We start from the raw sequence: 15,942 nt of genomic DNA, 5'->3' as shown, positions 1-15,942 counted from the left end.
AGCAGAAGTTTTGATTGCCAAAACCCAGAATGCCGAACAGCCGTAAAGAGAGCTGTTTATTTACCTGCGGCAAGTTTCTCGCCCCATCGCTCGCGTTTGCGTTCACCATGGCAGAGGCCTAACTGTCTTTGTGAATGCGTTCTAACAGGGCAGTTCGTCATTCAAAGTCGGTTATGCTGATCGCAGCCTTTGCGCTGCCTCTACAGTGGGGGGTTTATTAAATAAAGTAAAAAATAGACAACTACAACCGAATTTGATTGCATCCCGCACATTATGTCTGCTTGTGTTGATGCCAGAAAGTTATTAATCTTCAATTACTGATTTATTTGCCTTGAAAAAGGCATTTTGCGGTTCAAAATCGGTTGCTGATCGCAACCTTTGAGCTGCCCTAACAGTGGGGGATTCAAGATACACGGACAACATGCACTGTGGAAGCTATTTCACATTCAGTAAATTGGACGGGTGCGACAGATTTAAATGCTAGGATCCAACACAGAATGCTTGCTTGCGTTGTCAAACATTATCAACTTTCAATGACTTGTTTATTTGCCTTGAAAAAGGCATTTTGATTTTCAAAATTGGATTTCCTGATGGCAATCTTCATGCTGCCCCAACACGGGGGGAATAATGGCAGTCTGGCGACACACGCTGAGAAGAACCGCGCTGCTCCTGAGTCGTGGTGACCAACCACAAGGGCTAGTGCTGCTGCTAAGGAAGGATGACTGCTGTTGTCGCTTTCTAGAACTATTATGGGCGGCTTCGGCCGAAACAGGCTCTTATATAGGCCAAATAGCATGTTTTCAATTTCAAGGTATATGATTCTGTCGACCGTGCTTGGGAAGCAATCACATGACGACCAATCAGAGATCGAATTTTTCGTTTTGACAAGGCTTGACTATTTTCAATAGTACAATAGTGTGAATAATAAAATTACAATTATCTTCTTTTGGGAAGAATCTTAGAAGATTTTCCAATCTATTGCTGCAAGAACGAAGGAAATCCATCGAATGATAACAGATTTATAAGCATTTGAAATTGGACATATTTTTCACTTTTTTCGGTTTTAGATTTTTATTTTACATCCCTATGTAGCCGAACTTCCTGAGAGAAGTATTCTACTTCAAAAAGCATGGTGTGGTTCAAAATCGGTTGCTAATTACAACCTTTGAGTTGCCCTAACATTGGGGGAAATAAGATACACGGACAACATGCACTGTGGAAGCTATTTCACATTCAGTAAATTAAACGGGTGCGACAAATTTAAATTGCTAGGATGCAACACAGAATGCTTGCTTGCGTTGACAAAAATTATTAACTTTCAATGACTTGTTTATTTGCCTTCAAAAAGGCATTTTGATTTCCGAAACTGGATTTCCTGATGGCAATCATTATGCTGCCCCAACACGGGGGGAATAATGGCTGTCTGGCGACACACGCTGAGAAAAACCGCGCTGCTCCTGAGACGTGGTGACCAACCACAGGGCTAGTGCTGCTGCTGAGGAAGGACGACTGCTGTTGTCGCTGTCTGATGCTACGCTATGCCACAGTTGTGGCCGCTATACGCTGGCCTATCCACAGCCAAGCCACAGTTGTGGCCGCTTCCGCTATCGATGGTACCCACTGCTGCTAAGGGAGGACTGCTGTCGTCGCTGTTCAGAACTGTTATGAGCGGCTTGGACTAAAACAGGCTCTTATATAGGGATGAAAATAGGAATGAATTATTTCACGTACGTGGTGGAATGATATAGCGATCATTTGATAAGCTCCACCTCTTTTTTCAGTTTCTAAAGTTTTTCCTCAGTTTCGTAGCACGGATGCACAAAAATGATTTCTTGTCGAGCCGGACCGATAGCACTCTCATTGAAGCAACAAAATAACATGTTTTGTGTCGTGTTGTGCAGCTTGGTTGAAGAAAATGTTCCCGTCCCCATGTCGCATGTAAGCAGATTATTGCGTTCAGTAGACAGTAGATAGTGTATCCAGCGAATAAACACCGATGGTGCTCTCACACACGCAACGGTTTTAACCCGTATCTTATTGCGGTTTGTAACATCATGCGATTTCGTTTGCTCGCTGTTGCGTGTTGCATTATGTTGCAACTTGGCAGCTGGGAGACGACGAAATTCTGTTTATGCTGATTGATTGAATCGACTTCATATTAGCTCTGCATAGTCGAACTAACTGCTTTTGTGAATGCGTACTAACAGGGCATTTAATTATTCAGTGTCGGTTATGCTGATCGTAGCCTTTGCGCTGCCCCTACAGTGGGGGGTTTACTAAATAAAGTGAAAATTAGACAACTACAACAGAATTTGATTGCATCCCGCACAGAATGTCTGCTTGTGTTGATGCCAGAAAATTATTAACCTTCAATTATTTTTTATTTGCCTTGAAAAAAGCATGGTGTGGTTCAAAATCGGTTGCTAATTACAACCTTTGAGCTGCCCTAACATTGGGGGAAATAAGATACACGGACAACATGCACTGTGGAAGCTATTTCACATTCAGTAAATTAAACGGGTGCGACAAATTTAAATTGCTAGGATGCAACACAGAATGCTTGCTTGCGTTGACAAAAATTATTAACTTTCAATGACTTGTTTATTTGCCTTCAAAAAGGCATTTTGATTTCCGAAACTGGATTTCCTGATGGCAATCATTATGCTGCCCCAACACGGGGGGAATAATGGCTGTCTGGCGACACACGCTGAGAAAAACCGCGCTGCTCCTGAGACGTGGTGACCAACCACAGGGCTAGTGCTGCTGCTGAGGAAGGACGACTGCTGTTGTCGCTGTCTGATGCTACGCTATGCCACAGTTGTGGCCGCTATACGCTGGCCTATCCACAGCCAAGCCACAGTTGTGGCCGCTTCCGCTATCGATGGTACCCACTGCTGCTAAGGGAGGACTGCTGTCGTCGCTGTTCAGAACTGTTATGAGCGGCTTGGACTAAAACAGGCTCTTATATAGGGATGAAAATAGGAATGAATTATTTCACGTACGTGGTGGAATGATATAGCGATCATTTGATAAGCTCCACCTCTTTTTTCAGTTTCTAAAGTTTTTCCTCAGTTTCGTAGCACGGATGCACAAAAATGATTTCTTGTCGAGCCGGACCGATAGCACTCTCATTGAAGCAACAAAATAACATGTTTTGTGTCGTGTTGTGCAGCTTGGTTGAAGAAAATGTTCCCGTCCCCATGTCGCATGTAAGCAGATTATTGCGTTCAGTAGACAGTAGATAGTGTATCCAGCGAATAAACACCGATGGTGCTCTCACACACGCAACGGTTTTAACCCGTATCTTATTGCGGTTTGTAACATCATGCGATTTCGTTTGCTCGCTGTTGCGTGTTGCATCATGTTGCAACTTGGCAGCTGGGAGACGACGAAATTCTGTTTATGCTGATTGATTGAATCGACTTCATATTAGCTCTGCATAGTCGAACTAACTGCTTTTGTGAATGCGTACTAACAGGGCATTTAATTATTCAGTGTCGGTTATGCTGATCGTAGCCTTTGCGCTGCCCCTACAGTGGGGGGTTTACTAAATAAAGTGAAAATTAGACAACTACAACAGAATTTGATTGCATCCCGCACAGAATGTCTGCTTGTGTTGATGCCAGAAAATTATTAACCTTCAATTATTTTTTATTTGCCTTGAAAAAAGCATGGTGTGGTTCAAAATCGGTTGCTAATTACAACCTTTGAGCTGCCCTAACATTGGGGGAAATAAGATACACGGACAACATGCACTGTGGAAGCTATTTCACATTCAGTAAATTAAACGGGTGCGACAAATTTAAATTGCTAGGATGCAACACAGAATGCTTGCTTGCGTTGACAAAAATTATTAACTTTCAATGACTTGTTTATTTGCCTTCAAAAAGGCATTTTGATTTCCGAAACTGGATTTCCTGATGGCAATCATTATGCTGCCCCAACACGGGGGGAATAATGGCTGTCTGGCGACACACGCTGAGAAAAACCGCGCTGCTCCTGAGACGTGGTGACCAATCACAGGGCTAGTGCTGCTGCTGAGGAAGGACGACTGCTGTTGTCGCTGTCTGATGCTACGCTATGCCACAGTTGTGGCCGCTATACGCTGGCCTATCCACAGCCAAGCCACAGTTGTGGCCGCTTCCGCTATCGATGGTACCCACTGCTGCTAAGGGAGGACTGCTGTCGTCGCTGTTCAGAACTATTATGAGCGGCTCCGGCTGAAACAGGCTCTTATATAGGCCAAATAGCATGTTTTCAATTGCAAGGTATATGATTCTGTCGACCGTGCTTGGGAAGCAAGCATATAACGACCAATCAGGGGTCGAAATTTTCGTTTTGACAAGGCTTGACTATTTTCAATAGTACAATAGTGTGAATAATAAAATTACAATTATCTTATTTTGGAAAGAATCTTAGAAGATTTTCCAATCTATTGCTGCAAGAACGAAGGAAATCCATCGAATACTAATCGGTTTATTAGCATTTGAAATTGGACATATTTTTCACTTTTTTCGGTTTTAGATTTTCATTTCACATCCCTATGTAGCCGAACTTCCTGAGAGAAGTATTCTACTTCAAAATCCCAGAAATGTAAACTAGCTTTCTTTCATACAAAGACGAGTTAGCTTTAATAAACTATCGACTGTTTTGTTTCTACTAAGTGTTAGAATTACCACCAGAAAGTAACCAGTTTTCTAGAAGATTGAAGGCTTCATTCATTGAAACGCTTTTTTATTATTTGATACTATGCTACGAGGACGCTCAATAATTCAGATGTGGTTTTGATCTGATGAATCGAATAATGTTGTACCTGTAAACGGTGGAAGTAGTTTCATGAATTAAATAGTACTATACCCAAACAATCAATTCTGTTTTTTTAGTATTTTGCGTTTACAAAGTAGTTAATAAACTCGCTACTTCACTAAGAATAATTTGAATTGTTTGAGTTATACTCAACTCAAAACAAACTTCGCTGCTTAACAGAACACTTGACTAACTTCCAAAATGCTGTCAGACGCACTGAACATTTCACTATCGTAAACAGCTTATTGAGTACCGACAGAACGGCGATTAGAAATAACCTCAAAACAATCAATCGATGTAGCTACATGGTTGCAAGGATAATCGAGAATTTTGCACTTACCACCGCCAGCAGTTCGGTCTGCGTAGTCGTGCTCGGTAGCTGCACGTGCTCTGCGTAGATTCCGATCTCCTCGGCCGCCTTGATCTTCATGCGGATGTAAACGTTGGAGTCCTCTCGGCCACCGACCTGCACGATGGCCAGTCCCGGTACCAGCGTCGGAATCTTGCTTCTCATTTCACTAAGCTCTTTCTTCAACCGTTCACGCACTTCCCTGTGAATGATTCGGGATCAAAAACAGGAAATAGAAACAAGCACCAGTCCGGAGGAAACGAAACACTCACTTGGCCACATCAGTGCCTGAAAGAATTTTCGCTGTTCCGATCATACTGTTGGCACTGCCGTTGCTGGTTGTTGTCGTCTCGTTTGCAGCTTGTACAATCGGTTGCTGAAATCGATGGTGATCCGTAGGAAGCACGTCCTGCTTTGTAGGGATTTTTAAGGAGAATGGTGATCCAAATCCGTTACTGCGGTTAATGCTAGGGTCCGTCTGCACTGCTGGTATTCTGTCCGGTTCGGATTCCACCCGTTCAATATCCACGAACGCTGAGCTGCAACTGAATCGAGAACTTAACTGAGTCCGGCTAGTAATCATTCCGATCGTAGGAAAGGATCTTCGCGAAAACATAGTTTTTTTCCCCTTCAATTTGATTCGCGCAACCGCAACTAACAACTACCAGCACGTGCAACGCAATTGCAGTGCTCGATCAATATACAAATTGAGATTACTATTTCTACCAATCGAATTGGGATTGCAGCTGTGTTGAACCCTGGCTCTAGATCAGACGACTGCTCTGTCTCGTACTGATCGGCAAGAGTGTAACATCAACAATCATTCATTCAAGTCTAACAGATAAGGAGAAATTCCCTTAGTAATGACGGATAGTATGATGATAATCCTAGAGCTGCAAAACTAGAATTGCATCGCCACAGCCAAGGGGCCTCCGATTCGGTCGATCACATGTCAGAATCGTCGGATTGCTTCTGATGTCAGTTTGAGCGTAAATCCGTACGCCGTACGACCATTCCCTGATGGGATGCAGATATATTTAGTGCACCACAAACAACATTTTACGCGTTTGCCAAAATCCCCAAACACGCGGGAATAGTTCGCACATTAATAAGTTAATTAATCAGTCCATCGGAGGGAGACGCGATCAAGCGAACGCGTTATGCTGCCTGACAGTCGTGAAATCGAAAATTTGTGTAAGAGAATTTGAAGATTAATATAGTATGTACTTCTGAAAGTAAGACGTTTGGCTGCAGCGAAATCATTCAGGAATTTGGTTTTCGCTGGTTTGAGAGAAGCAAAAAAACACAGACACAAAAAAAGCACGGCTAGTGATGGGCTGGTGACCTCAACATCGATCAAATGTGACATTGCCGGAATAGCTTTGCTGTTTTTTTTTCTTTTTTAGACATAACGTCCAAACGATTCTGATGTCACACCGAGAAGAGAAATTTCGATCGCATTCACGTCACTGCAATTTATCGATTATATTTCTATGCACTCTTTGAAATGTTTGCCAGAAAAAAATGAAATAGTAGGCGGTAGATCGGTTTGGTAACGACATGCAAATAAAATGGTTTTTTTTCATGCAAAATTTATGCATATGCATAGTTTTGAAATAGGACTACGTCTTTGTTTTCTATACTGGGTACGTTCTGTAAAATTAAGAATGAAACTGGCAAAAGTTCAGTTAGATTTAGAAATGGTAATAAGAGCACCACATGATGAAATGTTATACAATTTTGTAATACGCTAGTTTTCAATATTATTCGGTTGGCGTGTAGCTGAGCCCAGGGTCGGATTTGGGTGTTAAGGAGGGGGGGGGGGGAGTCTCGAGGCTAATATGTTCATGAAGCCCGCTTTCCTTAAAATATTTAAAGGTTACATAATTGCAAATTGTGAAATTGACTTCACGCTCCGCTGGAAAGATGGGAAGGAACCATCCAAACTGTTATCCATCCAGGCCAGACTGTGATACTCTCATCTCAGTATCGATGCTGCTGCTGCTGATGGTTCCAATTATTCAAATTTTCAAAAATAGATTTTAAAAACAAATTACAGTAACTGTTCGCTAACTGAGCGAAGAGCACCTTCCAGTTATCGAAATCGGCTCGCTAACTGGGATGTCATTTCAAACGGAAATAAACATCGAGGGGGATTTCGATTAACATCAGATGAATGCTGCTTCGCGACAATTTCATAAAATATTTCAATTTTAAAGTTGATCGTAAGACAGTAAGTTCTATTCGTGTTGTTATCGTTTATGTTGCTTTTAGATCCCAAATTAGAAAACCAAACTAGAAAGTTAACCGCGAAACCAACAAGGAGCAGCATCATCGTTTAATGTTCCACATTCACGTGCCCCCCGTTCGTTCTGCGTTCTGTTACTGCGAATCGTCCGTTATGCCTAGCTTAATGCCTCAGTTAAGAGTGTACGAAGACGTGGTACAAAAAAAGCTTCTGTTTACGTGACAAGAATTTCGAAGTCTTTCATCAGATTCCACATCAATCGGACGACAAGCCACTAATGTGGCCGCTTCATCCCAATGAAGGATCTAGGATAAGCCCTAAGTATTTGAACTTGAATACTCTTTCGATCCTGATGGAACCAATCTGAAGTTGAGCATTGGACGAACTGAGTGGAAAAACATATATTTGAACTTGTCCACGTATTAAGACTGGTTTTAAAAATATATTTGGAGTATTGTCATGTCTTCAGACATTCGCGAAATTATGTCGTTTACGTCTGTTGCAGGATACGAGAAAAGTGCCATCAGCGAGTAGGCGAGGCTTTCCGTTCAGTCTGAGATTGGTTATGTCATTTACATATATCAGGAACAACCGCAGGTCGAGGTTGCCTCCATGCGGGACACCTGTTCTTAACTGACGATAAATACTTGTTGCTTCATTTATCTCAATGTACTGAGTCCGATTCGAAATATAACTCCTTAACAGTTGATTGGACCCATAATTTTCAAGTTTATGAAGTAAAATTTCGTGATCGATGATACCTGCTTTACATAAAAATTCGGAACGTCATCAGCTTCCTTGTGTCTCAAGCTTCAATAATGCCATCAACAAGCTAGCAGGTATTGACAGTTATACAGAAGTTTGTGCTACTGGAGAGTTTTTGATTCTCTTGGCTAGTATTCGCTCCAAGATATTGTTCACAGGTAGAATGAATATCGGTCTAAAGTTGCACGCATCTGTTTTGCAGCCTCTTTTGTAGATATGAACTAGACGTGCGATCTTGAGGAAATCCAGATAAAAACCTGTTACGATGCTGTTATTGAACACTTTTAACAGCAGCTTCGAAAAGAATACTTGGTGCGTTTTTAGGAATGAGGTAGGTATTTCATCTGCTCCACAGCGTTTTGATTCATTTGAGTCCTGTATTTTATTTATTGCTTTGTTGGATACGGCGACCCTGAAGGCTTTCTCAAATCTGTAGTGGCTCATGATCGTCTTCCCGAGAATTCATTACTCTAGAGGTTTGCGAAGCATTATCGTCGATAAAATCTATGATCAATAGATATCTGTGTCAATAATTTCTTTTATAATACGTCATCGGAGCATATCTGAGTAGATTACGTGATTGAACGTGTTATCACTGGTGAACAGAAAAAATCACTGAACAAAGTTAATGATTCTGTTTGCGGATTCTGTAGCTTTTGTAACTGAAAATCATCTCTGTAATTATAGTGTTTGGTCCTAATGCATCATTTCATATAACCCCTAAATTAGATACACCTTTTTTGGAAACAACTTTTGAGTTCAAATGATCCAAAACTCCACTATGGTTTCCTTTAGTCAAAACAAACACGGTCACTTCATAATTATGGGTCAGTTATGATCTCGGGTCATACTGAGTCAAAGTAACGTCTACTTTCAGGCAATTGTACATTCACGCTTCGTTGACTAATTTAAAACTGTAGAGGAGCTGCATGAAATTTCTTACAAATCAAAAATGCTTGTTTTAATTTGTACCATATTAAGGATAATTTCATAAATAATCATAATATTAATTTTATTTATTCAAAAAAATGGGTACCAGTCAAGCCCTTTTTTCTGCAAAGAATTACTTCGGGAAAACTACGCAGCGTTTATTTCCCAATATTGTAATCATAAATGATATCGAAAAAAAAATCAAAAGGGTACAGATGATATAAAAATAGGATGATACATTCATCATTTATGAAAATACATTTCGAAAAATAAAAAAATTCGAGGGAATGGTTTCCGAGGAATTGTTATACAATCTTTTAGATCAAATGTCTCTGGTACGATTTATTCGATGTTACGAAACGAGAATACGAGACTATTCCTGTTCTAACGTGTTTGGCGAATTTACGTCCCCGGATACGATATTTTTAGCTACCAAAACTAAAATTTCGTTTGGTTTGAGTTGTTTTTGAAAAAAATTGATTTACGCTTTCAATTGATTTTTTTTATTTTTTCATTTTGACTTGTAATCAGGATTGGTTCTAAATTTCAGCACCAAATACTTGACGCGGCTGTGAGATCTTTGTTTATACCATAAATCAGCTGATTCATCGGCAGTTGGAAGAAAAAAAAAACACAAACGAAAGCATTTACAAGAAAACACACTATTCTGTCTAAGATTCAAAAGTATAACTAACCGTGACAGCTCGACACAGTTTGGCATCTTTTTGGTAACGTTTTATCACACAATTTGCACTAAATAATATCACAATTTTCAAACACCAAACTATAGACACAAATTTTCAGTCTACACAGCTCACTACGCGTTTTCGTTTCGTCAACATCGATAGAATAGAGCGCAACGCAAACAAAAACAAAGCACTCACATTTCGCGCGCTTTTTTTTCCAAAACGTCATGTCTGCCAGACTCGCACTGAGTCTGGTGAGTGTCTTGCCTTAGCCAGGTACGCACAAAGCTCCTAACAGCTTGCCTGGATCGTGAAATGTTTTCAAACTTCTCGAATCACATTGGCCCAAAAAAATATCTAAAGCCATTCCAATCGTGAATCTCTGTGATGGTGCGATGAATGGCTGCCAGCCAAGTGCTGAGCGTGAATGAAATCAACCTTGTTGCACATCCGTCCACTGTTCATGTCAGTTTCAGTTGAATAATCGGTCGCTTTGAGATTTGTGAATCGTTAACGTGTTTTGAGCGAATAAGATCTGTGAAACCCCGTGTGATTCTAATCGAAGATGCTAATGGAACGTGCTATTCGATATTAAAGCCAATCATACGTGAGCATCTGTCGCCGACAACCACCGTAGTCGCAAAGATCAAACACCAAATTCATCCAATCTAAGACAAGCGTAACATGGCAGTTCACCTTTCAATTAATTTTTCATCGTTTCGTTCTGAAATATGCGCTGATCAGTTGCACAGACAGAACCGTCCGTCTTAGTTTGCACCTGAATTAACAGTCGTGATGAAAACTACCAAAATTATCCCATCACCAAACTGTCATGTAGCGACGGACAAATTAGTCCACGTGCTCACAGGAATCGGTTTAATTAATTACTGATCTCATCACACCGGTTACATTTTTGAGTGTAGTGATGCACCTTCTGGCGTCGGATTTTAGGTTCTCTGTTGATTGAAGCGCGTCACGTCAACGAGCCCTGGCAGCACTTCAATTGGAAAGGTGTTTTTCTTACTGTTAAGGACGGTAGTTAATCTATCGCTTTACTAGATTTCGTGTAAATTTATCGGGAAAACAAGAAGGATTTTCACACTGACTTTACTTGCCAGAACAAATTCCAGCTTACGTCCTATCCTCTGTGGGTATGCAGTTAAAAATAGCAATATCGAATCGCGCGGATTAGTTTTGCGATCGGCCTCTGCGTTGTAATCTCAATATTCACCAAGCGGACATCTAGCGAAAAGTTGTCACCAGTAATCGACAATCATTTCTCTTGATCATTAGACCAACAAGTGAAGGGCACTCAGATGGGATTAACTTGAAACATTCATTCGATTTGCGCTACATTCGACTGGCTTTGCCATTGCAGATCCAGTTCACGAATAAATCCTATACGCTTTCAATGGCTCCGCAACCGTCCACCACTGTCCAAGAGACGTCCAACACTCGGCCAAAGATTAATGGTAGACATTAGAGTAAGAGAATTCTCATTAACTTAATTATATCAGGCTAAAATTACTAATTACTGAATTAATATGATCTCAGTGAACACAAGCTAACGGGATTGTTTTTTGGCCGCAATTTAAAAACATTTAATTTAGACATTCGGAAACTACCTGCTATTTATAAGCGGTAATTAGAGCTGTACTCATCCTCACACCTACGCAAGCGAAGGAAAATGATAAAATAGGAATAAAATAATCACTCGAATCAGAGATCGAAAATCAAAGAAATCTTACTAGCGGAATATTCGAATCAGACATTTTGAAATCAACCGTCATTTTTGTTAGTCTTGAAAACTTGTAGGTAGGCGGCGCCACCTGAAATTTAAAAAAAACGTTTTACTGTCCAACAGAGTAGGCAGTGTGACTTTGCACTCGTATCCAAGTGAGTTTTAAAACTTGCTTGCACATTTATTTTCGGTTGGCACGTAAGCCCTACTAACAGTGCACTACACTTGAGTTGGATTTGAGTTTGAATCCTGCATAACAACAATTGTATAAAAATCGAATTGCGATGAAATTCGCGCCGCGTCTGCTGCAACAGTTTGTTGCATTGTCCTTTGAAATCATGAATTCGATCTAAAAACAAAACTCATCGCGTTACATTATCGCCTGCATCGCTGGATACATCGTGCACTGCATGCATTGCACGCATTTAAACTCAATCGATCAGAGTGTGCGGTGCAAAAAAACTCAAACTATCGAGAGGAAGCAGATTCAAGTTGGATTCAAATCTGGAAAAATGTTACTCAGTTCAACTTTGCACGAGTTCATGCCATCACTGCTGTCCAAAGTGTCATCCTTTTTTGATTGGCTGGGTTTAAATCACCCTCCTGAAAAATATAGGTATTGAGTTTTTTTTTGTGTCGATTGCAACCACAGTCTTTTGTTTTTATTTATGATAAATGGTTATGGATTAAACAGGTGGCGCTGTTGATTATTGTCTTGCAGTAAATTGAGGAAAAAATGTTTATAGTCTGTTTCGGTGTTGGTAAGCAGTTGACACTGTATACGATCAGAAGGAAAACGTGAAACTGAAAGAGCTGCATTGCATGGATGAACCGGAAAAGAAATCCGACGTTGCAACCTTCCACGATGACAAGTATCGGGTTTAAACGGGGAAATTCACTTCCACCATTTTAAACCGTCTCATCTTCCAACTTTCTCCAATATAAAATAATTATTTTTGACACGATGAAATGGAACGTTTTAGGGTGATGGCAAACTAGAGTAAACGGCACCATTCGAACGATGATGAGGAGCACTTTATTTAAATATACCCAAAGCAAGTTGAAGATTTACTCACTTTAGTACAGTTTATGAAGGATGAGAATTTAAATTAAATTTCTTTCGCGTTGACTTCATAAGTTGGCTTTTAAACACACGTTTACTTCTATTCACATCATAAAGGGATGAAATTCAATAGTGAATACAGGTGGCATCAAGTACCAAGTAAGCTGACTGATTCTCGTATCAAAACTCACATTTTTGGCAATAAATACTCAACGTCTTGTGCCACTTCTCGGATTTCCATCAACATTTCCACATTTTCCACCTTACACTTTCTAAGAGAATGTCATTTTTCAATAATTTATTTTTTAAGGGGCTAAACTGACAGTGTATGTACATTCCTTTTCTCACTGGCAATAGAATTTTGACTTTTTATGTATGTGTACAGGGTGGCAATATAGAAGTGACACACGTATTCGAGTGCCCCTCGTTGAATTTTCTGTCACAGCATGACAAACATCTGAGCATTTTTTTTAAAGAGTGACGTGTTTACTGTTTATTCGGAATACATATAGCCAGTTTTCAGTTCCGCTCCCAAGAAAATTGCAATGGATTCAAATAAGGGTCTTGCACTTGAAAGGATTGAGCAACACCGAGATCGAGAGGCAGCTGTCACATTTGAATTTATGCGGATTATTCTTCTACAGGACCATCAAGCGTTGCAAGGCTACAGGCTTGGTTGTTTCCGAGAAGAAACCTGGTAAAAAACGGAGAGTTTGGACTCCAGCGGTCATCAAAGCAGTGAAGGAGCGTTTCCGATGAAATTCACCCCGTTCGACAAGAAAAATGGCGTGTGAAATGAACATGAGCCGCACTTCCTCGCAAAATGTTACCAAAAAGGATCTTGGATATTCAGCTTTTAAGAAGCAGAAAATTCACGGATCAACTCGTAAAAATATTGCCGACAGGGTTGCTAGACCTCGGTTGATGCTGAACACGCACGCAGGCCACAACATTTATTTTTTCGGACGAAAAGTTGTTTACTCTGGAGACAACTTTGAACAAGCAAAATGACCGTGTTTATGAAGCATGTCTTCGTGATATACCAGCCGATAAAAGAGCAGTCGAGCGATATCAAAATGCGTCAGCTGTGATGGTTTGGGGAGGTATATCGACCAAAGAGAATTCAGCACCATCGCATAAGGCATTGATCGTTCATAAATGGTGTGAACAGAATTTACCTTGTTTCATCAGTTCATCTGAATGGCCTGCATTGTTACCGGAATCTGATTCCGCTAGACTTCAGTATTTGGAGATACATGCTAGAAAAGTTGGACGACGTTAGGCATTTGAGTTTGGACACAGTGTAAAACGTTTGGTGAAGCTTCGGGGCGAAATGCCGAACGAAGTTGTGCGTGCGGCCTGCAATGACTTCGAAAAGCATCCACGGGCCGTTATCAAACACAAAGGTGAAAGATTTGACATCAACTAAGTATATTTTAATTTGACAACTTATAGATGATATTAGGATCCATCGGAAGAGAAATATATGGTTTGAGTTTTATGACATAAATAAAGTATATCACTTAATTTAAATTTTTGCAGCTTTGAATGCACTTCAAAAGAGCATCTCAACTATACTTCATAGCGTCCATCATTTTGATGAAGAGGCATTTTATAGCAAATGAATAAATAAATATATTTTTCAATATGTCATTTGTGATATTGCTGGAACTCTTCACAGTTGTTCTTTTTAAAAAAGAGTTTTTTTTATCATATCAGTTGTTTATGTTGACCCACGACTACTTTTTTAAGAGAACTTGTCAAAAAAATGTGTTCGAAAAAGTTGTAGGTAATAAAGTGGCGATTCTAGGAAAAAATATCCTACTTTTAACGCGCCGTAATATGTTACCTACCTTTTTGACAACTCTGCTCACATCAGTATCGACTCTTCATGTATTTTGCCAGGAAAAAAATTACTAGATTTAATCTAGTAATATTAGTGTTGCTAAATCTCCATAAATCACGAAACTGATGTAAGCAGAGAGGTTAACAAATTACGAACACGCATTATGGCATGCGCCATTAAGGTGCATGAGTATCCAGATTTTTACACGCCATAATGGCGGACGCTATAATGCAAAGTTCGTAATAAATTACCTACCCTTTTGACAACTCTGCTAACGTCAGTTTAAAATCTTGAGGTATTTTAACAAAAGAAAAATAGAGCTGGCAACATTTGTGTTGCCAATTCATCAGAAATCCCAAAACTGACGTAAAAAGAGAGGTTCGCATACTACGAACTCTCATTCTAGCTAACGCCATTAGGGTGGGTAAAAAGCTGGATACTCTGTGAAAAATATTTTTTCTGTGCCAAGTTTTACTTGAAGTTTCGGACTTCGTTAGTATTGTTATAGTTCGGCCATTTGGAGCTGTTTGCAAAATACTGTTTCGATATTTAATGGTCCCCATGGCGTTGCCTCCGCTCTAATTTCGAGGTCAACCAACTTGTCACGTAACTTCGGCGTTTGGCCCATGGCCAAAAAAATTAGTCTTATGAATACCACATTATTTTTTCACTGTTCACGGAACTAAAATCACTAAAATTACCAGTTAACATCATCTCCTTTTATGTTTAACATTTACTTCTATCAAAAATCCGAAGCTTCTGAGCCCTACCGCTAAACGAAATTCGAAGGCCTAATTTCCCCATAACTTCTATTGGCTCCAGCATGAGAATTCCTAAGCTCCAGAAAGTCTTGTTTTGGAAATTTATTTCCTTGGATAACATAAATGTTTTCCAGTACCGCAAAAGCGTACAGCGCATTGTTTCTATGTCTGTTTCTTGACTCTTCAAAAATAAGCTTTATTACTATCATAACATGTAGCGTTATTACTATCATAACATGTTAGACATAATTGTCCCACGACTTTTATTTTATATATCATGGCATTGTTGTGATAAATACATCAAATCGACAAAAGCATGCGAACTTCAACAAACCAGTAAAAATAGGCGAAATGGTGCCCATCGCTGATGGCAATAAATCGTACATGCCTTTGATGATGAATATGATATTCTTTTCTCGACCAAGACAAACGAAAACCTAAAGCCTGTAGTACACTCTTTGTCTAATGGTCAAATATTTGACCTTCTGACATAATGGTCAAATTTATTTGACATCATGATTGTTGTTTGCCCGTGTTTGCCCCATGTTAAAATTTGAGAGTGACAAACAATAATATTTGACCAAATTTTTATCTGTCAAAAAATGACAAATATTTGACGTTCGGTCAAAGAGTGTAATACAGGCTTAAGAAACAAATAAGAATACAAATAATTAACTAATGAGGTGTAGAGAATAAAACTTATTCGGATATTTTTGTATTTCAATAACGAACATTTTACTATCCCCA

General features: G+C 39.8%; 2 protein-coding genes across 2 annotated transcripts in view; one reads left to right on the top strand and one right to left on the bottom strand.

The window, feature by feature from the left end:
- Positions 1-9,943, bottom strand: part of LOC129733882 (C-1-tetrahydrofolate synthase, cytoplasmic) — an 81,321-nt gene extending 71,378 nt beyond the window's left edge. The window contains exons 1-3 of the mRNA XM_055695462.1: positions 9,794-9,943; positions 5,428-5,700; positions 5,147-5,357 (exon numbers count right to left, since the gene is read on the bottom strand). Coding sequence (XP_055551437.1) covers positions 5,147-5,357; positions 5,428-5,700; positions 9,794-9,819 — 510 coding nt within the window. The 5' untranslated portion in view covers positions 9,820-9,943. The remainder of the gene's footprint in view (positions 1-5,146; positions 5,358-5,427; positions 5,701-9,793) is intronic.
- Positions 1-15,942, top strand: part of LOC129733887 (uncharacterized) — a 302,189-nt gene that overhangs the window by 59,103 nt on the left and 227,144 nt on the right. The window lies entirely within an intron of this gene.

This window comes from Wyeomyia smithii, chromosome 1, assembly GCF_029784165.1.
Source record: "Wyeomyia smithii strain HCP4-BCI-WySm-NY-G18 chromosome 1, ASM2978416v1, whole genome shotgun sequence".
Classification (NCBI taxonomy): Eukaryota; Metazoa; Arthropoda; class Insecta; order Diptera; family Culicidae; genus Wyeomyia; species Wyeomyia smithii.
The sequence above is the reverse complement of the archived record's forward strand: the minus strand, read 5'-3'. Positions and strand labels throughout refer to the sequence as shown.